This window comes from Schistocerca serialis, chromosome 2 (assembly GCF_023864345.2).
Source record: "Schistocerca serialis cubense isolate TAMUIC-IGC-003099 chromosome 2, iqSchSeri2.2, whole genome shotgun sequence".
Taxonomy (NCBI): domain Eukaryota; kingdom Metazoa; phylum Arthropoda; class Insecta; order Orthoptera; family Acrididae; genus Schistocerca; species Schistocerca serialis.
Genome location: NC_064639.1, coordinates 451,513,225 through 451,537,473, shown reverse-complemented (window position 1 = coordinate 451,537,473; position 24,249 = coordinate 451,513,225). Strand labels below are relative to the sequence as shown.

Below are 24,249 nucleotides of genomic sequence, written 5' to 3'. Positions count from 1 at the left end.
AATAATGGCCAAAGCTTCTTTTTCAATTAGAGAATACATTTGTTGGGCATCTGTGAGCATTTTGGAGGCATAAGCAATGGGTTGTTCAGAACCATCAGAAAAACGGTGCGCAAGGACTGCACCGACCCCATATTGAGAACCGTCCATGGCAAGAAACAGGTCAATAAGTAGCCAGGCATGGGGCCTGTTTCAGCATAGTCTTCAATTTCTGGAAAGCCGCATCGCATGACGCGGACCAGTGAAAAGGCACGTTTTTATGCAACAGGCGATGCAACAGCTGAGCCACAAAGCAGCAGACGGTAAAAACTTGTGGTAGTATGCTATTTTCCCCAAGAAGGCCTGCAGTTCCTTAACAGATGCAAGGCAAGGAAGGGCATTGATCACAGTGACAGTTTGCTGAAGTGGACGAATACCATCCCGAGAGAGTTAAAACCCAAAGTACGTGATAGATGCCTGAAAAAATTTTGATTTCTGAAGATTACACTTAAGACCGGCAGTCTGTAAGACATGAAAAAGTGTGCGGATATTTTGAAGATGTTCGTCAGTGGTGGAGCCAGTGACAACGATGTCGTCCATGTAATTTATACACCCAGGGACAGTGAGAAATAATTGTTCCAAAAATCGCTGAAAGACAGCAGGGGCACTGGCAACCCCGAATGGCAATTGTTGATATTGATAGAGGCCGAAAGGCATGTTAAGGACCAGAAACTGCCGGGAAGCAGCATTGAGAGGAAGTTGATGATAAGCTTCTGACAGTTCAAGTTTAGAAAAATACTGGCCTCCAGCAAGTTTAGTGAACAATTCTTCAGGTCGAGGCATAGGGTAAGTGTCAATAAGGCATTGAGTATTTACAGTGGCTTTGAAATTGCCGCAGAGACGAATATCACCATTTGGCTTAGCAACGACAATGACAGGAGAGGACTACTCACTGGAAGTGACAGGAAGCAAGACCCCTGAAGCAGCGAGACGATCCAGCTCCCATTTGACCTGATCACGAAGGCCCACAGGAATGAGCAGAGCCCGAAAAAACTTAGGCCGAGCAGTGGGTTTGAGTGTGATATGAGCTTCAAAGCCATTTGCATGGCCTAACCCAGGAGAAAAAAGGGACAAAAATGTCGTTGACAAGGAATCCAATTGAGCATAAGGAATAGCATCAGAGACGATATTGACAGAGTCATCTATTGAGAACCCAAAAACGCGAAAGACATCGAAACCAAAAAGATTCTCCACGTTATTATGGTCGACCACAAATATGGGAACAGTGTGAACGACAGATTTGTAAGATACCTAATCATCAAATTGTCCCAAGAGAGAAATCATCTGTTTATTGTAAGTCCGTAATTGCCTAGTGGCAGGTGACAGGATTGGAGAACCCAACTGAAGATACGTCTGAGAATTGATGATAGTGGCAGCAGAACCAGTATCCACCTGCATGCAAACATCTCGACCAAGTATTTGGACAGTGAGGAGTAACTTCCCTGAAAGGGAAGAAGTACAATTGACAGACAACACAGAATCAGAATCAGCGTTATGTGCATGAACATCATGTATGTGGTCGGATTTGCAACCGGATGACACATGACCCTTTTTTTTTGCATTTGTGACACACGGCCCAACATTGTAGACATTCTTCTCGTGAATGTTTTGTAAAACACCACAGACATGAAGGAAGTTGCCGTGGGTTTTGCTGCAGTTTCTTAGAGGTTTGTTTTCGGTTAGGCTGAGGCTGTGCTTGGGAGCATACTGCGGCCACGTCAGCCGGCGGGGACACGCCACATGCTTCGTCAAAATCACACAGAGGTTGTATTTCCCCAATGTCGCCCCATGCCTCTATTTGCGCTCCAGCAGCGTAAGGAATTTCAAAAGACTGAGCGATGGATAGGACTTCATCTAGAGTCAGATTTGCCAACTGAAGGGCATGTTGCCTAACTTCTTTGTCGGTTGCCGATTGGATAATAGCCTCCTGTACCATGGAATCGGTGTAGGATTCTTTGTGAACTTCAGTAACAAATTGACACTTTCTACTGAGGCCGTGAAGTTCAGCAGCCCAAGCGCGATAGGATTGATTTGGTTGTTTTTGACAACGATAAAAGGCAACACGAGAGGCTACCACATGCTTTTGCTTTTGAAAATAGACAGACAAAAGTGAGCACATTTCAGCAAAGGACAAAGATGCAGGATCTTTCAAAGGAGCCAATTGCGACAACAACCGATACATTTGAGGTGAAATCCATGAAAGGAACAGAGACTTACATATTTGTTCATCCGCGACATGAAATGCCAAGAAGTGCTATCGAAGACGTTTTTCGTAATCAGACCAGTCTTCCGCCATCTCGTCGTAAGGAGGAAAAGGAGGTAGAGACAATGACAAGAGACACCCTGCATTTGATGCCGTGATGAAATCATGAATCGCATTTGTGAGAAGCGTTTGCTGTTCTATGAGACCTTGCAATAGTTGCTCAAAAGTAGCCATGGAAACATGTGGGTCAACGATGGAAAAGAAAAATCACTACCTCGTTGCCGATTGTTATAACTTCAAGTTGAACAAATATATTTCAAGGAAGATGCAATACATGAAAGTCACAGTTCAAGTAAACAGAGTAATACATGTGTACACTTTAACAGTCAAATCATAACTGAGTCTGAGTCTAGTGGCCGCTGGCTGGCTGGCCGCTTAGGTGGCGCTGCTGCTGCCTGACTGGCAGATAGCGCTGCATCCAGAGCACACGTGTAACTGCGCGGCGGCACTTTGAAAGATCGGCGAGTCACAACATATTTCTTAGTTTGCTAAATGACTGTGGCTTTTGTTAATATTTTCCACAAATGCAGTCAATTTATAAGAAACAAAATGTTTCATTCCACACTATTGGCTAACTTCAACTGTTCACTGAATATCAAGTGCACATTTTCATCTTCTGGCATGTATGGCTTTATGCCATAATAAAGAACCAAACATGAGACAATATGGTACTGACACTCCAAGACAATTTTCATACCGAAAAGCACACTGAAAAGCTAGTGTCAGGTTGGGGCTTACTCAATTATAAATTTGGACATAAGAATGTGTCCTTCAAGCTAAATTATGCATTTTAGTATGGTTTACGAAATTCCTATGATCTTGGAGTATCCTCTGATGTCCTATTTCTTTTATGGCATCGTGTAAGAACTCTTAATGCTACGTTTGTATGAACATACTGGCATCCTACATTATCGTAGCTGCCCACGTGCTGTAACGCTCGTTTTCTGTTGCTCTCTGGCAGCTGCTAAATGAACACATGTCGAAGAGGTCATGGGAAAATATTGCAAATAGTTCTTTGAAAAGAGTTATTTTCAAAGGAAATTTCCTTTTACGCAAGATGAATTATGTTACGTGTGAGAATGTGCAATGAATTTCTTAAATCACAGAGCGTTTGACTCTCGTTTAAAACTTAACACTTTGAGTGCCAACCACTTCGAATAATTTTGAGCCCAGATGACCAGACATTAATGTCATTGTTTAAAATTTTACTAGCACATTTGTGTGATGTATCTTAAAGGGTAACACATGCTAAAAAGATCAATATTATATGTGAAAGCTTAGCTTTTCTTGTGCCTTATTCATCTTCAAGAGCAAAATTGTTCGTGAAAGCTTAGCTTTTCTTGTAGCTACATTACATACATTAATTTAAACAATTAACTTTTCCTATTTGTGCGTTTGTCCACCCCTCGTGGTCTCGCGGTAGCGTTCTTGCTCCCCGAGCACGGGGTCCCGGGTTCGATTCCCGGCAGGGTCAGGAATTTTTCCTGCCTTGAGATGACTGGGTGTTATTGGTCGTCTTCATCATTATCATTCATCCCCATTACGGTCGGAGGAAGGCAATGGCAAACCACCTCCACTAGGACCTTGCCTAGTAAGGCAGCGCGGTTCTCCCGCGTCGCTCCCCTATGCTCTGTAAAGAAGTATGGGACTCATCATCATCATCATTTGTGCATTCACACTACTTAACAGTGATATTATTATTGGCTGACTCCATCACATGCCATATGCTCTGAATATCTGCTGTCATTGGCTGGTGAGATCACGTGGCATGAGCTGTGATTGGCTAACAAAAGTGCATTGCAATCTCTATTTCAACGCTTCAGTAATTGACATGCTGTTTTTGGTGGAATTTTAATTTATACTTTAATAATATGAAAATATGCAGTGTATTGTAATATGAAAATATGTAGCATACATGTTGCTGCATATCAAAAATCTTTCCAAATTTAAAAATCCCCCCTTGTTGAGTTTCGTTTTCTAAAGTGCTGTGTATAAAGCCTTTACAATTCAAAGGACTGATGTTTTTACTGATCTGAGGGAAACTACACTGCCACTTATCATGGAACAAGTGTATTTTAACCTTGGAATAAGTGTGCTTTCACATGGGAAAAAGGGTGTTTTTAACTGGGAGATCCAGGAAAAATACAGGAATATTTTTTTCTTGTTCACGTATCCACCCTTTAGTACTCACCCACAGTGTGCCTATAGGGTATGGCAGTAATTTTACATCAACAGCTGTACTCCACAAGCACTGTACAGAGTGCCGTGGAGGGTAGTTGGTGTATCAGAAATATTTTTCCCCTCTTCCTGTTCCACTCACAGTAGTGAGTATGAAAAAAGATTGTTCGTACCCCTAACACATATCAATATACATCTTATTTCACCTTTGCAATAATTATTTGAGATTTATAATTTTGAGGAAGTAATATGTTTCTTGATTCATAATAGAATATGGGCTCTCAGAATTTTTAGAGTAAAACTGGCAGTGATACACAGTGCCTTTTGCATGCTGTCTCCCATCACAGCATCACAAAAAGCAATAATACATACCAGATATGTTCTGAGATACCAAAGAATTTAAAATGTCATACCTGTTGCTGCCCACAGATAGCTTTTGCTTTTATCATTCATCTATTGGAACATATGCATGTATCATATGAGAATCCTACTGAAGCAAATGCAAAAGTGGTCATAGATCCTTTATCAATTGATGTAGAATGTCTAGATTGCACATGTAACTACAGTAACTCTTCTTCAACACAAAATCAACCCCTCTTATTGTCTCAAATAAAAGCAGTGTTTGTAAAATCATTGACCCATCTTCTGAATCCTCTTAAAGTAAATTTAAATGTGGAATGTTTCATCCATTTTCTCACAAATACTCTCACCTAATTAGTTCAACAAATAATCATCCCCAAGCTTATCCCCCACTGGGCCAAGCAATTGGAAGTAGTAGTATTATGGATACGTGTCAATGGACCAACTCAATTAACTATCAGCTAGTTTGTTACCAAAGGTGAGTGCAACCATGAATTATGATGGTGAACTGGGATTGCCTTTAGATTTTGTGTGGCCTGGTCCTCCAGATAGTTCAGAAACTATCTTAATGTACCACTTCATGTTCATTGGATGGATGTACCAATAAAAAAATAAATAAATAATAAATCACACTTGTCAGCCAAAGAAAGACAATCAATATGACTTTATGCAATTGATGGCTCTCAAATTTCTTAAAAACCAGAAAATGAGATTTGAAGATATTCTGTGATCTTATATTTTATTTCAAGAATATGAAGAGGCATCAGTTTTTCATGCCATGTCACCAATAAGTTTTACTTATTTATTTTTTTGAACATTTCAAGCATATCAGAGCACACTTCAATGCTTCTTGCTCTTGAATTGGGTAGCAACTCTTGAAGTACACCCTTTGCACACATTTTATATCACAAGCTCTCCTTCTTCTGTGTAAGATTGCAAACAAGTTTGAGGACTGTGATTTGTCAATCTGTACAAATAAATTTGTCATTCAAATGATTCATGTCAATGATCACAGTTTCTGACCTACAGTTGTGTTGTATGTCTTTAATGCTGATTTTCACTTCAATAATCTTTGTCTGCCTTCATAGCTGAGCAGTAAGTGCTGCAGAATGCCGTATGAGGGTCCCAGGTTTGATTTCTGGCAGGGTCGGAGATTTTCTCTGGTGGAGGACTGGTTAGTTGTGCTGTCTTCATCATCATTTCATCTCCATCAACATACAAGTCGCTGAAGTGGTGTCAACTAAAAAGAATTGCATAAGGCAATTGATCTACCTGATGGGAGGCCCCAGCCACATGCACATTTATATTTTCAGTAATCTTGATCAGCATCTTGTACACACTGCTCCTATGAATGGTGTCATCCCAAAACATGATCTGTAGCATATCGTATTGCTTCTACATGGAATCTCTTATTCATATGAAAGATAAAAATTGTATGCATCTATATAGAAGATGGTTCTTTCAAATACATGTGCAGTTTGAATCTTCTGAATTAGTTATAAAAGAAGAATTTGTAACAAGATTTTCTTATATATTGTTTTTCTCATTTTTATTTATGAATTTATTATTTTTTTTGTACAGCTCTCAAATATAACAGATGTTACTCACAGTAAGTTTTCATTTTCTTTTATCATTTGACTTCTAGGGCATGGATTTTTATATTAATACATATGAATGGCTACTTAGAGAACTTCATCACTTAACCTTACATCAATTTAAGCTATTGTGACTTGGCTTTTCTTTGGCACCATATATAAAATGTAAGGTAATTATGCCCACCTGGTTAGCTGTGCAGTCTAACGCATGGCTTTCCGGACTGGGGAGGAGCGCCTGGTCCCCGGCACGAATCCACCTGGCGGACTTGTGTCAAGGTCCAGTCAGCTGGCCAGTCTGTGGATGGTTTTAGGTGATTTTCCATCTGCCTTGGTGAAATCAGACTAGTTCCCCTTATTCTGCCTCAGCTACACTATGTCAACGATTGCTGTGCAAACAAGTTCTCCTCGTATGCGTACAATACCATTACTCTACCATGCAAACATAGAAGTTACACTCATCTAGTGTGAGACATTCACTGGGAGGAGGGGGGGGGGGGGGGGGAGGGGGTTCCACTGGGGGCCATCCTGCACAAAAACCCTGAAAGAGTGGTTTGTTGGTGGGGGGCGGAGGGGTGAAGTGGACTGTGGTAGTCGTTGTGGGGTTTGGACCATTGTGGCTGCGGCGGGGATGGAGCTTCTCCGTCATTTCTACGCCCCCAGTTGACATACAATACAAGGTAATTATTGTGGTTTGAACTTTCCATTGGCACTTTATCAGACAGCAGTGTTACTGCATGTAGGCAGACCATCATATTGTCAGGTGTGAGGGGTGTGGAGTTACAGGAACCTGGTTGAATGCAAAAGGGATCAGAATTTTACATATAGTGCACCTCACCAACATAAATCCATTATCATATACACTTTCCAAACTATTTTATGTTATTTGGTGAGGGTGTTTTGCATCAGTGTTAGCTAGTTCCTATTTGCATATCTAGTGAGAAGTAAATAAAGGTTTGTACGCCTCAGTTTGCACTCTAATCTCTCTTGCCTTATTTTCATGGTTCTCCAAGCCAGATATAAGATGGAAGCAGTAGATTTGTTAGATATTTTGTCTCAACTAGCATGTCTGCTTTCCAGATAAGACTCAAGCTTCTTTTTGCTTCACCTCATTTACATAATATTTCTAGTTTATGTGATAGAATTTTGACACTGTTGACCACTGAATTATATTACATAAACTGGAAATATTAGGAACAGGAAGCTTAGAAATTAACTGGTTTAATTCTTATCTAAAAAACAGAGCATGAGTTGAAATTTCACATGCTTTAACAAGATTTCTAGTACAGTACTTACCATATTCAAAACATATTAATATAGGGAGTGTATTGGGCCTGATCCTCTTAAAGGAACCATGGACATTGCCGTTGGTGGGGAGGCTTGCATGCTTCAGCGATAGAGATGGCCAGACTGTAGGTGCAACCACAACGGAGAGATATCTGTTGAGAGGCCAGACAAACGTGTGGTTCTGAAGAGGGGCAGCAGCCTTTTCAGTAGTTGCAGGGGCTACAGTCTGGATGATTGACTGATCTGGCCTTGTAACACTAACCAAAACGGCCTTGCTGTGCTGGTACAGCGAACGGCTGAAAGCAAGGGGGACCACAACCGTAATTTTTCCCGAGGGGATGCAGCTTTACTGTATGGTTAAATGATGATGGCATCCTCTTGGGTAAATTATTCTGGAGGTAAAATAGTCCCCCATTCGGATCTCCGGGCGGGGACTACTCAAGAGGACAACGTTATCAGGAGAAAGAAAATTGGCTTTCTGCGGATCGGGGCGTGGAATGTCAGATCACTTAATCAGGCAGGTAGGTTAGAAAACTTAAAAGGGAAATTGATAGATTAAAGTTAGATATAGTGGGAATTAGTTAAGTACGCTGGCAGGAGGAACAAGACTTTTGGTCAGGTGAGTACAGGGTTATAAATACAAAATCAAATAGAAGTAATGCAGGAGTAGGTTTAATAATGAATAAAACAATAGGAATGCGGGTAAGCAACTACAAACAGCATAGTGAACGCATTATTGTGGCCAAGATAGACACAAAGCCCACACCTACTACAGTAGTACAAGTTTATATGCCAACTAGCTCTGCAATTGATGAAGAAATTGATGAAATTTATGATGAGATAAAATAAATTATTTAGGTAGTGAAGGGAGACTAAAATTTAATAGTCATGGGTGACTGGAATTCGAGAGTAGGAAAAGGGAGAGAAGGAAACATAGTAGGTGAAAATGGATTGGGGGAAAGAAATGAAAGAGGAAGCCGTCTGGTAGAATTTTGCACAGAGCATAACTTAATCATAGCTAACACTTGGTTCGATAATCATAAAAGAAGGTTGTACACATGGAACAATCCTGGAAATACTAGAAGATATCAGATAGATTATGTAATGGTAAGACAGAGATTTAGGAACCAGGTATTAAATTGTAAGACATTTCCAGGGGCAGATGTGGACTCTGACCACAATCTATTGGTTATGAACTGTAGATTAAAACTGAAGAAACTGCAAAAAGGTGGGAATTTAAGGAGATGGGACCTGGATAAATTGATTAAGCCAGAGGTTGTACAAAGTTTCAAAGAGAGCATAAGGGAACAATTGTCACAAATGGGGGAAAGAAATAGAGTAGAAGAAGAATGGGTAGCTCTGAGGGATGAAGTAGTGAAAGCAGCAGAGGATCAAGTAGGTAAAAAGTTGAAGGCTAGTAGAAATCCGTGGGTAACAGAAGAAATATTAAATTTAATTGATGAAAGGAGAAAATATAAAAATGCAGTAAATGAAGCAGGCAGAAAGGAATACAAACATCTCAAAAATGAGATCGACAGGAAGCGCAAAATGGCTAAGCAGGGATGGCTAGGGGACAAATGTAAGGATGTAGAGGCTTATCTCACTAGGGGTAAGATAGATACTGTCTACAGGAAAATTAAAGAGACCTTTGGAGAAAAGAGAACCACTTGTCTGAATATCAAGAGCTCAGATGGAAACCCAGTTCTAAGCAAAGAAGGGAAAGCAGAAAGGTGGAATGAGTATATAGAGGGTCTATACAATGGTGACGTACTTGAGGTCAGTATTCTGGAAATGGAACAGAATGTAGATGAAGACGAAATGGGAGATACAATACTACGTGAAGAGTTTGAAAGAGCACTGAATGACCTGAGTCGAAACAAGGCCCCGGGAGTAGACAACATTCCATTAGAACTACTGACGGCCTTGGGAGAGCCAGTCCTGACAAAACTCTACCATCTGGTGAGTAAGATGTATGAGACAGGTGAAATACCCTCAGACTTCAAGAAGAATATAATAATTCCAATCCCAAAGAAAGCAGGTGTTGACAGATGTGAAAATTACTGAACAATCAGTTTAATGAGCCACAGCTGCAAAATACTAACGTGAATTCTTTACAGACGAATGGAAAAACTAGTAGGGGCCAACCTTGGGGAAGATCAGTTTGGGTTCCATAGAAATATTGGAACACATGAGGCAATACTGACCTTACGACTTATCTTAGAAGAAAGATTAAGGAAAGGCAAACCTACGTTTCTAGCATTTGTAGACTTAGAGAAAGCTTCTGACAATGTTGACTGGAATACTCTCTTTCAAATTCTAAAGGTAGCTGTAACACAGCACCCACACCCAATTAACTTGCATCCACTATTAAAGCAGAGGGACCCCCAGGAACAAGGTCAGCAAGCGGGGTGATGTGAGTTAAAGCTTTCTTCAAAGCTTTGTATTTCATAGTTGGCTCTGGAATCCAAGGAACCTTCTTGTTACCCAAAGTATTCCTGCCCTTAAGGAAGTCATTAATCAGACCTTGCGTTTCAGCTGTGGCAAATTCTGGTGGGAGTAATTGATCATCCCTAGATATCAGCTGAGGCGTTTAAAAGTTGCAGGAAGAAGCATACGCACAATATCTGCTACCTTAACAGGATTTAGACAATGTAACCAAGGAAATCAACATACTGTTTAATAAACATGCACTTGTCTCTATTAATCTTAATTCCAAATTTTCCAGTCTTCTAAGTGCTACACGCAAATGCTCCACACACTCCTCCTTCATGTGAAAAAATACAATATGTCATCAACATAACAAAAGATGAATGATAGCCCATGCAGATCTTCATCTATGAAATGCTGCCAAGTTTCAGGAGCATTTCTAAAACAAAAACCATTGGCTGGAATACTCTCTTTCAAATTTTGAAGGTGGTAGGGGTAAAATACAGGGATTGAAAAGCTATTTCCATTTTGTACACAAACCAGATGTCAGTTATAAGAATCAAGGGGTATGAAAGGGAAGTATGGTTGGGAAGGTTGTGAGACAGGGTTGTAGCCTCTCCCCAATGTTATTCAATCTGTATATTGAGCAAGCAGTGAAGGAAACAAAAGAAAAATTTGGAGTAGGTATTAAAATCCATGAAGAAGAAATAAAAACTTTGAGGTTCGCTGATGACATTGTAATTCTGTCAGGGACAGCAAGGGCTTGGAAGAGCAGTTGAACGGAAAAGACAGAGTCTTGAAAGGAGGATATAAGATGAACATCAAGAAAAGCAAAACGAGGATAATAGAATGTAGTCGGGTGATGCTGAGGGAATTAGATTAGGAAATGAGACACTTAAAGCAGTAAAGGAGTTTTGCTATTTGGGGAGCAAAATAACTGATGATGGTCGAAATAGAGAGGATATCAAATGTAGACTGGCAATGGCAAGGAAAGCGTTTCTGAAGAAGAGAAATTTGTTAACATCGAGTATAGATTTAAGTGTCAGGAAGTCGTTTCTGAAAGTATTTGTATGGAGTGTAGCCATGTATGGAAGTGAAACATGGACGATAAATAGTTTGGGTAAGAAGAGAATAGAAGCTTTCAAAATACGGTACCACACAAGAATGCTGAAGATTAGATGGGTAGATCACATAAATAATAAGGAGGTTCTGAATAGAATTGGGGAGAAGAGGAGTTTGTGGCACAACTTGACAAAAAGAAGGGACCGGTTGATAGGACATATTCTGAAGAATCAAGGGATCACAAATTCAGCTTTGGAGGGCAGTGTGGAGGGAGACCAAGAGATCAATACACTAAGCAGATTAAGAAGGATGTAGGTTGCAGTAAGTACTGGGAGATGAAGAAGCTTACACAGGATAGAGTAGCATGGAGAGCTGCATCAAACCAGTCTCAGGACTGAAGACCACAACAACAACAACAATGGTTTCAGTCAGTTCTCAGTCCCAAGAATAATCTGAGTGCAAGAACTTTCCTGGGGGGCAGTAAATTCAGGAACTTTATAATGAATACTTCGACAGTTTACTAGTAAAATTTTTACAAACAAAGTGTATTTATTCTGAACGCTGTTTGACTTCCCTTGCTGCGTACTAACTGGCAAACTCTGCTACCTGAGTAACTGATTCCATTGTGTAGTGCATCCCTGACTTGCCAAAGGGTGTCCTACAAATACCCATATCCTCATGAAGGTCCAGAAATCTGCAGCCAAGACTGTCATGGAATTGATGAAGCCTTTGATTGAGGTCCTCCACTTGGTTCCAAACCGAAGGTCCCCAGTCAACTCTGAGAACAATGCTGCAATTTATGAACTCTGCTTGCACCCCACATGCAAGGACAGCAGTCTTAACCGCCTCTGCCAGCTGCTTGTATGAACTGAGGATCTCCTCAGAACCCACACGACAGACATAGTTGGTGCCAACATGAGCCACAACTTTCAGATGACTACACCCTGCGTGCTCAATAGCCGCAGGCAAGGCCACCTCCACATCCCGGATGCGACACCCCAGCGGACATACTGAGTGTACATTGGCTTTCTTTCCAGACCTGTATGCTATCTGCATGCCTAACATTGGAGCTCCCAATAATAAGCAATATACCCCTCCTCATGTGTGCCTGGTCAGACCATGCTGAAGGAGCAGCCACTTGTCCACTCACAAAACAAATGAGCCAGTCTCCACACTGGCCCTCTACCTTGAGCAATGCAAACATGTTACCACCTGCCACTCACACTGCTGTGAGGCCAGATCCACTGCATCAGGTGCACTAGGAGGTGCCTCGGAAGCAGGGTCCATGGTCAAAACAAGCGATACCTGAGGTATCCCATATGACATGCCACATTCTCCACCACTGCTACACCCTTAGGCAGCAGCTTGAAGGTGAATGACTGTAGTCAAAAACACATTCAATTGTTTGCAAACTGTAGCCAGCTCCTCCTGCGTCTGCACACATCCTAACCATCCTAAAGCGTCACCAAGAGATGCTGATGCATTAATGAGTCATGTAGCTGGCTGTTCAGTGAGCAACTACTTTCCTACATAGTTTACAAAAATGCGAGATTAAACATCTTTAACAGAAAAACACACATGAAATTTAATAAATATACTATGACGAAAACACAAAAAAAGGTAAACAACTTGCCACTCTGTACTTGTATATTTGCTGAGAGCTGGAACCTGACTCTTTTGTTGTGGTAGGTACCTTTTACTGACATTAACAACCGGAAGTAATATGCTTCATTCACAATATGTCAATCATGAAGAAAGTCAACGTGTTAGACAGTTGCATGAGCTTTTCTGGCTTAGAGGCAGGTTTTGGCCCTCACTGGACAGACTTCATTCTTTCTTCATCAGTTTGGATTCTGGAGTGTAATAATGAACCCATGTATCATTACATGTGATGATGAGCTTCAAAAGAAATCCTACCCTTCTTGCTGGAATCAGTTTAGAAGTCTGTCATAGATCTCCAACCTGACCTGTTTTCACTGTTTCATTAACAACTTCAGAAGCCATCAAGTACTAATTTTTCTAATGCCAAGCTGTTCACTAATAACAGTATGAGCACTCTCAGTGCTGATGCCCATTGATGCTGCAATTTCTTCAACAGTGCAATGGTGCACCAGTGATCACCCTCAGTAAGCTTTTGAACAGCACAGGTGTTATCTGTGAGACTTGACTTTGGGCTTCAAGCATGAGATTTGTTTTATATATTTTCTTGGCTGCCCTTAAATTGTCTGGCCCAAGTAAACACTCAGTTCCATGACAGTGTAGCAAACCCAAACTGTGCCTTCACACGAGTTAAAATCTCTGGGGGTTTAATACCTCCATAGATTAAAAACTTTATTATAATATGTTGTGCAACACACAAAGAAACCTCTTCTTCACTCATGGCTTTACTGAAGTCAGAACAGAGTTCAACAGCAAACCAAGCTGGTTCCCTCTTCCTAACACACCAACCAACTCCCCTCACTCCACCATCCGACTTGTATAGTATACTGCTGCAATTACCATTTACATTTGAATTTCCCTCGTATTTGAAAGTGGGACTATCAATTGTCCCTTCAAAAGGCTATCATATCATTATGTGAATGTTACAGTTATTCAAGTAAGGCAAAATAAAATAATTCTAGTGGAGCCTCTAAAGATTAATTCTGACTTATACTTTTATCTTTCAGATTCTTATGAAGAAGAGGATTCTCTTGCTGAACCAGATGATTCTGAAGAGCCTACTTTGCATGGTAATGTTCTGTCAATAATGTAGTATAATAGCCATTTCTGCAGTGCAACAAGTGTACTGCTACTACTACTGCTACTACTACTACTACTACTACTAATAATAATAATAATAATAGCAAAACTCCTGTAGGTAAAAATGATTAACTCCTTTGTTTCAGTTGCTGTTCCATCATTAATTCCAGAATATAGTGAAAATAACTCTGGACAGTTGACAGAAGCAGCAGTTTTAATGGTTCTTTACGGATACAGCTTTATTTGGCTCTTGTGACAAAGCATATTTTTCAATCAAACGCAGCACAACATTAAAAGACTGAATGTCTAGGAGTCTACACTGGTCAAAAGTACAAAAGACATCTAAGATATTTGTAATTTTATCACCTAAAAATTTATTTTTATTCTCTTTCTGTAAATAAAGACTGTTTTAGAATAAAATATCTTATTTCACAAATGACCTCCTTCCAGGCATTATGGATTAGATTATGATGAACTGATTATATCTCATTCCTGGATAGTTATTAATTCTTCACTGAAAATTTGTTATTCCTTTATGCTGGAACCAGATTTTTGCCTTCATGTTAAAATATTGATATTTATTTGTTATTAATGAGGTGGTATGAGCAGGGTTCATGTTCCTCTGCAGCTACCATGACTTAGATTTTCCATTATTTTTCAAAATTGTTTAATATGAATGCCAGAATGGTTACTTTGAGCAGGGCACCACTGATTTTTTTTTCTCCATCCATCTGCTCATTCTGTAATGGCCTCATTACCAAGAGGATGTCAAACCCTAATCTCCTTTCATACCTTATTTCTTGAATCATATTGTGTTTTGTAAATTTTGACTCAAAGTAGAGCCCTTGAAGATGGGACATGTTTCAGTGTACACAACAGTTAACATAAGCAGCTATCAAAAATTACTTATGTCGATTCTCCAGTAGTATTATGTAGCTGTAGCGTATAATGCATTACGAGAACTCTGATGGTTATGAAAGGATACACTGTACAAATTAATGCCTATTTAAAGCCTCAATTCAGCAGTGTTGCATATTTTACTACAGGAATTCCCAGTTTCAAAATCTAGTTAATCAAATATCTAATACAGGTAACTAGTTAATAAGAAACTCCTATAATATTCTTTTTAATGTACAAGATTTGAAAATTTGTTGGCATGTGTCAACAAAGAGCTCGTTACAGAATTTTCATAAGAGTATAAACATCCAATTTGAACAGGTACCAGTAATTATGTTCATAATATGCACAGTATCTTTTTTATGATCTACTTAATCCACAACTGAAATTCATTATCAGCCAAAACAGAATTAGATTAATATAACCCAACAGTTCAAAGATATTTGAAGAAAAAAGGCAAGATATTTGGTTATCTTCCTTAGACAGCATTGTTTCATGTTTTTGAAGACTGCATGTCATTAGCAGTTCAGCTATATTACTCAATAAAATAATACTGCAAGATCAAAGGGATAATAGGTATTAAAATTTTTGTTTGCCAATGAAATGTTGTATTGACTATGTCTGATATGGGAGGAGGCCTGAGTTTTTCATTAAATTGCACATAACATTAATGAATATTACAGTTTCTGCTCAAGTATATACATTAATTTGATATCTCTAGTTATTTATGAACATCATCAACAGGAGCAGAGTAAGTACTAAGCTTTGTAGAAAACCTTCAATTTGATTTTCATCCCCCCTTTCAATACCGAACTTATTTTTATTTATTTATTTGCATTCATTCATCAAGAGATCATCTCACAATGATATATAATTTGTTGTCATAATACAATGAAAATAATTGGCTTAGTTATAAATACATACAGAATGTAAATGTGTGTGTATGAGGCTAGGATTGTTAGTCAGCCATTGCCTTGCTGAAGGAACCTTCTCAGCATTTGGCTGAAATTATTCAGGAAAATGTAAATCTGGATGAACAGATAGAGCAAACTCCATCCTAATGAATGTGAAGTCAGTTCTTACTAACTGCACTGCCTCATTTAATTGCACTCTGCTGTACTGTATGATCTCAATAATTCAAAATTTACACCAACTACACTGAAGCACCAAAGAAACTGGTGTAGGCATGTATATTCAAGTACAGAGATATGCAAATGAACTTCTCCTCCAACAAGACAACACATGGCCTCGCCCAAGTCTTTGCAACTGAAAGGAGTTCACAAAAATTCATTGGACTGTTCTTCCTCATCGACCCTGCAGCCCGGATCTCTAACCTTCCAACTTCTATGAAGGATCCTTCCATTGAAGGATACATGCCACGGGAAGCAGTATGCAGATGCCAGGTAGGTTGTTGATGTAGCAAGATGACTCTGACATGAACCAGTAGAGTGGAATCATGTGGGCATAGAGCGTCTTCCCATAAGGCTGTCTATTTGAACAGATATTATTTGAAAAATAGGGTTTTGTAGCCTGTGGGGAACAATGTGGTTCATTGGAATCCTGGATAAAACCAAACTTTTTTTCAGAAAAGAATGTGTTGCATTACTTATTGAAAGCCCCCTGTATTTCTATGTTCATTATCTCAAAAATATCTGTCCTATACTGGGAATCACTTCATTACCATCATCATCATCATCATCATCATCATGTTCTGAACAAGTTTGCCCTACTTCCATATGTTTATTATAACTGTTTTGTTTCCTTTCTCCGTGCTCTATATCATTATCAATAATGACTATTTTGTTTCAGAACATTCTCTTACATTTTGAATCTTCTTCTCTCAAAAGAGGTGTGTGTGTGTGTGATTGAGGTTTACGGGTGCTAAACAGCGTGGTCATCAGCGCCCACTCTCAAAAGATCTGCATTGTATTTAGACTATTGCTTACATCCTTTATAGTACAGCACAAATCCAATTGTAGATTACAAATGTCACTTTGATTTTTTTTCCATCCCTGATATACAACTATTAATTTCACTTTTGCTACTGCTATTTTTGTCCATGATTGAATTTGAACTTCTAATGTTATGGCTGATTCTAAGTTTAAAGTCAGTTCTTGTCTAAATCAACACATCCAATATGGTACAAATCCCTCCTCATTCATCGTACAATTCTGCACTTTCTTGTGCAAGAGGGATACCCAATAAGTAAGTTTCCCTATTTTATATAAAAAAAATTATACACAATTTATCATGCTGAAATAATTTTATTGGCATTCTATAATCCTTCTGTAACTTTTCTACATAGTCATCATGCTTTCCAACACATTTCTAGTAACATGACAAGTTTTTCCCAACCAGTGTTTTACCACATCAGGTCCAGTGCTTATAACCAGCTGTGCACTGTTGATGTGACTTCATCATTGGTGCTGAAGTGCTTACTTCCAAGATGACTTTTGAGTTGAGCGAACCTGTGAAAATCACTTGGGGGAAGATCTGATGAATATGGAGGATGTGGGAACACTTCCAAGTTGAATCTCCTGAGCTTCACCCAGTTCATTCAAGCTGCATGAGGCTGAGTGAGATCATGAAGGAAGAGAACTTGTGAGACAAAAGTCCAAGAACTTTTCACTTCATGGCAGCTTGCACATTCCTCAATACATTACAATACCTCTCTGCATTCACATAACAAGAAACACTTTTACCATACATTTCCTCTGAGTCGGTTGCTGTCGCAGTGTATGAGGGGCATCCAATAAGAGAGTTTCCCTATTTCATAAAAAACAATACCCACAATTTAGTATGTTGAAATAATTTTACTGACGTTCTGCAGTGCTTCTGTAACTTTTGTACACTTTCCAGTCAAATTTTCCAGGCTCCACCTGGGTAGTTCAATGTGTATGAGGCTGAGCATGGTCATGAAGCAAGAGAACTTGTAAGACAAAAGTCGAGGAAGTTTTCATTTGATGGCTGCTTTGAGATTCCACAAGACATTAGAACACATTTCAGTATTCATAGTGTTGTTGTGTGGTGCAACATTTCGATTCTAGGGAATAACATGTCCCGCTTCTAACCACTATGGCCAATGAAAGATGTTTGTGGAAACTGGAAACATTGTTTAGATAGTTGTTAAATGTTGAAGGTTTCACTGTGTGCATTCTGGTTCACCATATATGCAGAGGGAGCGTATAAGGCATAGGCTTTGAAAATCAACAAACTGCGATGAGTGTGCATCTTCATCTGCTCTGGAGGCCTTCTTATGCTTTGGTGTCATGGCTTGGTGGTGCCTTGGAAGTCAGAGAGAAAAGGGTGCAGGTGATAATGTCAATGCCAGAATAATGAAGAATATACAAAAACTGTCATTCCGTAACATCAAATTAGTACATGAATATACGTTGGGATCTGTTGTGAGTTATGTGTTAAGAACAATCTTTTCACCCACAACTGTAAATGAAGTTGCATAGATGGGAGCTTTCTTTTGTCACCCAACCACTGCAAAAGGTGAAGAAGTCACATGTCATGGTCTAGTGGCACTGCATAGCAGGTCCACTAAAATGAATAACTCAAGAAAGGCAATTGCAAAATATTTGTAAGGTCAAAGTTGGCACACATATCAATTGGGTGACAGAACATGCTTGGAGTGAAACACATCATACCAAAACTCATAGTCGTTATGCTTCAGTTGTGAGGCAGGTAGTGAATGAGCAAAACCCGCTGACACTACCAAAAGGAGATTGCAGTAACTTTCCCTGCCTTGTGTGTAACCTTTGCCTTTTCTGGGCCTCTTTTGTCAGGTTTTTTCCACACCATGCTGTGATGTTTTATCTCAGGAGTTCAATGATGGGCCCAGGTCTCATCCCAGCCATGTAAAGAGCAAATTTCCCTCTCTCTGGCACATTTACACAAACTTTCTGACCAAATTCACCCACTGCTGCTTGTGGGCATCCCTCAGCTTATGTGGCACACATCATGTACCAACTTTGTGATAGTGCAGATGGTCTGTCAGGAGCTTTGCAATGGATGAGCATCCAATTGCAGCCCCAGGAGGTAGCCGTATTAGGATGTTATCAGTGGTATCATGACAATTGTCCTCCACAATTTTGTGAATTGCAGTAACAGCATCATCACACACCATTGTAGTGGGCCTCCCTGTATGCTGTTCATCATGCACATCTTCGCACTCTTCCACAAACTGTACACACCAATGTCAATCCGTTTGAGTGCTCATATAGCCCTCCCTGTAGACAGATGTTAACTCCTGATGGGTATTCATAGTGGATAGATCTTTTTCCACGAAAATATGAATGGCTGAGCACAGCTCACAAGTGGACAACTCCATGCAAACTCTAGCATAATGGTAAGATACTGTGGTAAGCATCATACTCTGGTGTGAGTGTTGTCAACATATCCCAGGTGAACTCATCTGCAATCACATCATGGGCACAGCTTATTTTGCAAAAAGTAAAACAGAGAAACTTACTTACTGGATGGCCCTCGTATTTCACATTGGCCCACCAAGCCTGAGTGTTGACATAGTCTGGTCCCTTATTAGTTCATATCCAATTCAACATGGTGGTGACACCTCAGATTTTCAATAGCTTAAGTCCATTAATATGTGACAGTGGTCTTCCTGGCTTCCTGTTTGCTAATAAATACTTTTTGCTTGTTGATCTCAATTCTTATACTTTTGTGCTCTTTATAAATACACACTTCACAAATCAAAATATCCCTGTCTCTTTTGTCATGGCTCCCTCATAGGCTATCTATTGCCACTGTTTATAAATTATTGTTTGTTATTTTTGGCAGTTCTTTCCACTGTGCCCTTGTTGCAAAAAAGTTATGAAACTACAGGGCACAGCAGTACACTGTTGATATACATTTTGTAAGTTCTTTCCATAATGCCAAAAATGAGGACATTTCTTTATATGATAGGTGTCATATATAAGTGCACCTTCTTTTTCTGGATATCGGCAGCTGTTCTTGATGTCACTCCTCCTGTAATTATTTGGTTAGTAACATGATCATTAAATAACGGGCACAACGCCATGGAGATTTCTTGCTCTCAAAGACAATGCATTGATAAGCTTTTTCAAATCGATTCATATAGTTTGCGTATTACACATCATGCTCACATTTCTTGTTTTAACAGTGGCAAAACACTGAAAAATTTCATAATCAAACTTAGTATCAGAGTCACTGAACGTCTTAGATGCTCACAGACAACTGATGTGATGCTTGACAATTAGTGATTAATCTCACGATGAGTCACAAAATAATAATATATTTGTCTGGAACTATTCAGCTGACCAACAATACGTTTTTGGTAGAACACAACTGTAAGATATTAACCTTTTGGATATAGGAAGCAGACTGACTTTGACACTAAGATGTTTGTATGTTGATAACTAAACAGGGACTGACTGAACCATTGTTAAGTACAAATATTTATAGAGAGACTGAAATTCTAAAGTGCAAAGGAGTAACCAGATTTTTCCTCTTCCCTTCCCTTGTATTGTATACAGCACACAAAACAGATATAACTTTTGTCTTCATGCAGAACTGACATGCCAATAGTTTGCTTACTTTCTGCAAGGTCTCACTACCTACCAGAGCAAGTTTTGGCACTCTGCTTCATTGATTATTGAAGTTGGTCATTTTCCTAAAGGCTAAAGTGGAAGGACACTAAAACAATGTCGAGGTTCAGCAAGTGTGTCTTGTATTCATTTATTCACGTTTTATGTATCTTTAAACAATTCTTTCAGCACTGAGGCAGCACTTTCCACTGTTCTGTAGTATGGATTTCACATGTGTGTTGTACATGGCACAGTGAATTTGTGTCTCATAAAAACATATGTTCAGTTGTAAATATTCAGCAGTAACTTGCTATCTGTTTTGGTACATTTTACTATTGTTGAGTATTTGCAGGTGAAGTAGCTGCAATAATGACAATAAATAATAGCAATATCAATAATTATTATTATAAAAATTAAATAAATGTAATGTAAAATAAGTAAAACTTTTTTTCTTACATGGGAAGACAAGACAGTTTATGAGCTGGAGAGGCCATTTGATGTTGAAGGGAATCTATCAGAACCCAATTACATGTCAAGTGTTGAGTAAGTAAAACTTTTTGCTTACACCAGAAGACGAGAGAGTTCACAAGCTGAAGAAGTCATTTGATGTTGAAAAGTATCTATCAGAACACATTTACATGTCAAGTGATGATGAAGGACTACATTCAGATTTCTTTATGCATGAGGGACAAGGTGACAAAATACTGGAAGGTGGTTGTTGTTGTTGTGGTCTTCAGTCCAGAGACTGGTTTGATGCAGCTCTCCATGCTACTCCATCCTGTGCAAGCTTCTTCATCTCCCAGTACCTACTGCAACTTACATTGTTCTGAATCTATTTAGTGTATTCATCTCTTAGTCTCCCTCTATGATTTTTACCCTCCACGCTATCCTCCAATACTAAACTGGTGATCCCTTGATGCCTCAGAATATGTCCTACCAAGCAATCCCTTCTTCTAGTCAAGTTGTGCCACAAATTTCGCTTCTCCCCAATTCTATTCAATATCTCCTCATTAGTTATGTGACCTGCCCATCTAACCACTAACTATGATGTTTTAAATATTGAAGACAAACTTATGATAAAATTGGTAAATGCATTACCTGCAGGTTGTATTGTGGTTAAGTTTTACAGGATCTAGTATTTACATTGACAGATAGTTTATACCCACTGTGCTCTTGGCCTGTCTTCATTCTGAGGAAGGTTGTCAGGCAACTGAAATCATATTACTAAGCAGAATTTCTACTGAGAGTAAGCTCCAACCTGAAAATGAAATGAAAAAGACAGGCCATAGTGGAACTGACCAGTATGTATGAGTAGATGAACAGATTTCTATTGTCAAATGGTATGACGACAAACCAGTAGTCCTTGCTTCACTTGCAGAAGGCAGACTGCCTGTAGGACAATGTGAGTGGTGATCAAAGAAAGACAGGAAGTATATCAGCATCAAAGGACAACAAACTATTGAAATGAACACATGGGAGATGTTGATTTATTTGACCACATCAATGCAGCATTTAAAATATCATAACTTTCAATATTTTGTCACCTTATCCCTCATACATAAAGAACAGCCCACTCAAACTATTTTTTTAATTTGGCCTAAGCTTCTCTATGGATTGAAAACAGACAGGACCACAATGCTCTGAAAATGAAGAACAAAGAAATAATAGATTCCCTGAAGTTCAGTGCCACATCAAAGCCAACTGAAAAGGATGACAGGAGCATTACACATGCCAGTGTTAGTGATAAAACTCATCACTGCCAAATGCCTGGTTGCAAAACTGTAAGAACAAGAGTCTAGTGTACAGAATGTCATGTTCATTTGTTTATAGTGAAAGAAAGGAAACATTTTGAAGTATACCACATGATGTAAGGCCACAAGTATTATGTATCATACGAGATTCTCTACATGAAAGAGTAAACTAGTTTTTAACATAACATGATGTAATAAAATAATTTCTTTTACTGAGTTCCTTTTCATAGCAAGTTTACAAAATATAAAATAAGTATATCACCCAAATTCGTTTTTATAATTTACTTACCTTGAATGCCAGTGTGTCATATACAACACACAACTTTTTGGAAAATCTAGCCAGTAAGTTTTGGAAACAAGTACAGTTGCAGAGGGGGACAATTAAAAGACACATAAAGATTTTGGCCACAGCCTTCATCAGTAAAAGAGAGATGCACACACCATCCATACACACAAGCAAGCACACATCATGCACATATGACCGCCAACTCCAGCATCTTGAACTGGAATGCAACTATCACGTGGGATGCAAACAGCAACCTGGAGGGGGCAGGGTAGGGGAAAGGATGGTAGAGTACAGGTGGGAGAGAGATGAACACTGTCTGGTGATATGTACAGGGACTAGAATGCCAACAGCATCAGGAGGTTGTGCGGCAGGGAGGTGGGGAAGAAAAAAAGCAAAACAGAAGAGGAGTGGGGAAAGACTGGTAGATGCATTGGCAGAGGGCAGAACGTAAACAGGGTGGGAGATGAGAATGAGGAGGAGATGGTAGGACAGAGGGGGTGAAAACTGTTGGGTGGAGGGAGTGGGAACAGTATGTTGCTGAAGATTGAAGCCATGATAGTTACATGAGTGGGGAATGTGTTGTAAGGATAACTTCCACCTGTACAGTTCATAAAAGCTGGTGGAGGAGGGAAGGAACCAAATGGCTCAGGTAGTGGAGCAGCCAATAAATCAAGTGTGTTATGTTCAGCTGCATGTTGTGCCACAGGTAGGTCTACTTTCTTTTTAGCCACAGTTTGGTGCTGGCCATTCATCCCAGTGGACAGCTGGTTGGTAGTCATACCAATATAAAAAGCTGTGCAATGATTGCCTCTCTGATGGCTCCATCTGCAGCTCTACCAACTTATACCCACCAATCACCAACAGTACCTATATTTTGACAGCTATCATCCCTTTCACACTAAAAAGTACCCTCCGTACAGCTGAGCCACCCACAAACAGCATATCTGCAGTGGTAAAAACTCCCTTGCTCAGTATACTGAGGGTCTTACCAAGAGCTTTACAGACAGGCACTACCACCAGAACTAGTCTGCAAACAGATCTCTAACACCATTTCCCATCACACTCCAAATCCTCCAACCAATCCCAAGAACTACCCAAGAAGGAGTGTCCCCTTTATCATCCAGTTCATCCCAGACTGGAACAACAGAACCACATCCTTCACAAAGGCTTTTGTTACCTATCATCATGCCCTGAAATGAGGGACATCCTACCACAGATACTTCCCACCTCTCCTAAAGTGGTGTTTCGTCACAAACCCAACATCCACAGCATCCTAGTCCATCCTTGTATCACTCCGAATCCCAACCCCTTGCCACAAGAACAATATTCCTGTGAAAGAATCAGATGTAAGACCTGCACAATCCATCCACCCAGCACTTCCTATTCTAGTCCTGTCACAGGTTTATCCTACTCCATCATGGGATGAGCCACTTGTGAAAGCAGCCATACATTTATCAGCTCTGCTGAAATCATTGCACAGCTTTTTATATTGGTATGATTACCAACCACCTGTCCACCGGGATGAATGGCCAGCACCAAACTGCGGCCAAGAGGAAAAGTAGACCATCCTGTGGCACAACATGCAGCTGAACATAACATACTTGATTTATTGGCTGCTCCACTACCTGAGCCATCTGGTTCCTTCCCTCCACCACCAGCTGTTCTGAACTGAGCAGATGGAAGTTATCCTTCAACACATTCTCCACTCCCATAATTATGCCATCCTCAACCTTCAGTCCCATACTGTCCCCACACCCTCTACCTGACATTTTCCACCCCCTCTGTCCTATCATCTCCTCCC

At 39.7% G+C, this 24,249-nt stretch overlaps 1 protein-coding gene across 1 annotated transcript in view; it reads left to right on the top strand.

The window, feature by feature from the left end:
- The window catches only part of LOC126456074 (limbic system-associated membrane protein-like), a 222,467-nt gene extending 208,125 nt beyond the window's left edge, over positions 1-14,342 (top strand). Inside the window, exons 10-11 of the mRNA XM_050091828.1 lie at positions 13,872-13,934; positions 14,091-14,342. Coding sequence (XP_049947785.1) covers positions 13,872-13,934; positions 14,091-14,200 — 173 coding nt within the window. The 3' untranslated portion in view covers positions 14,201-14,342. The remainder of the gene's footprint in view (positions 1-13,871; positions 13,935-14,090) is intronic.
- Positions 14,343-24,249: the final 9,907 nt, after the last annotated feature.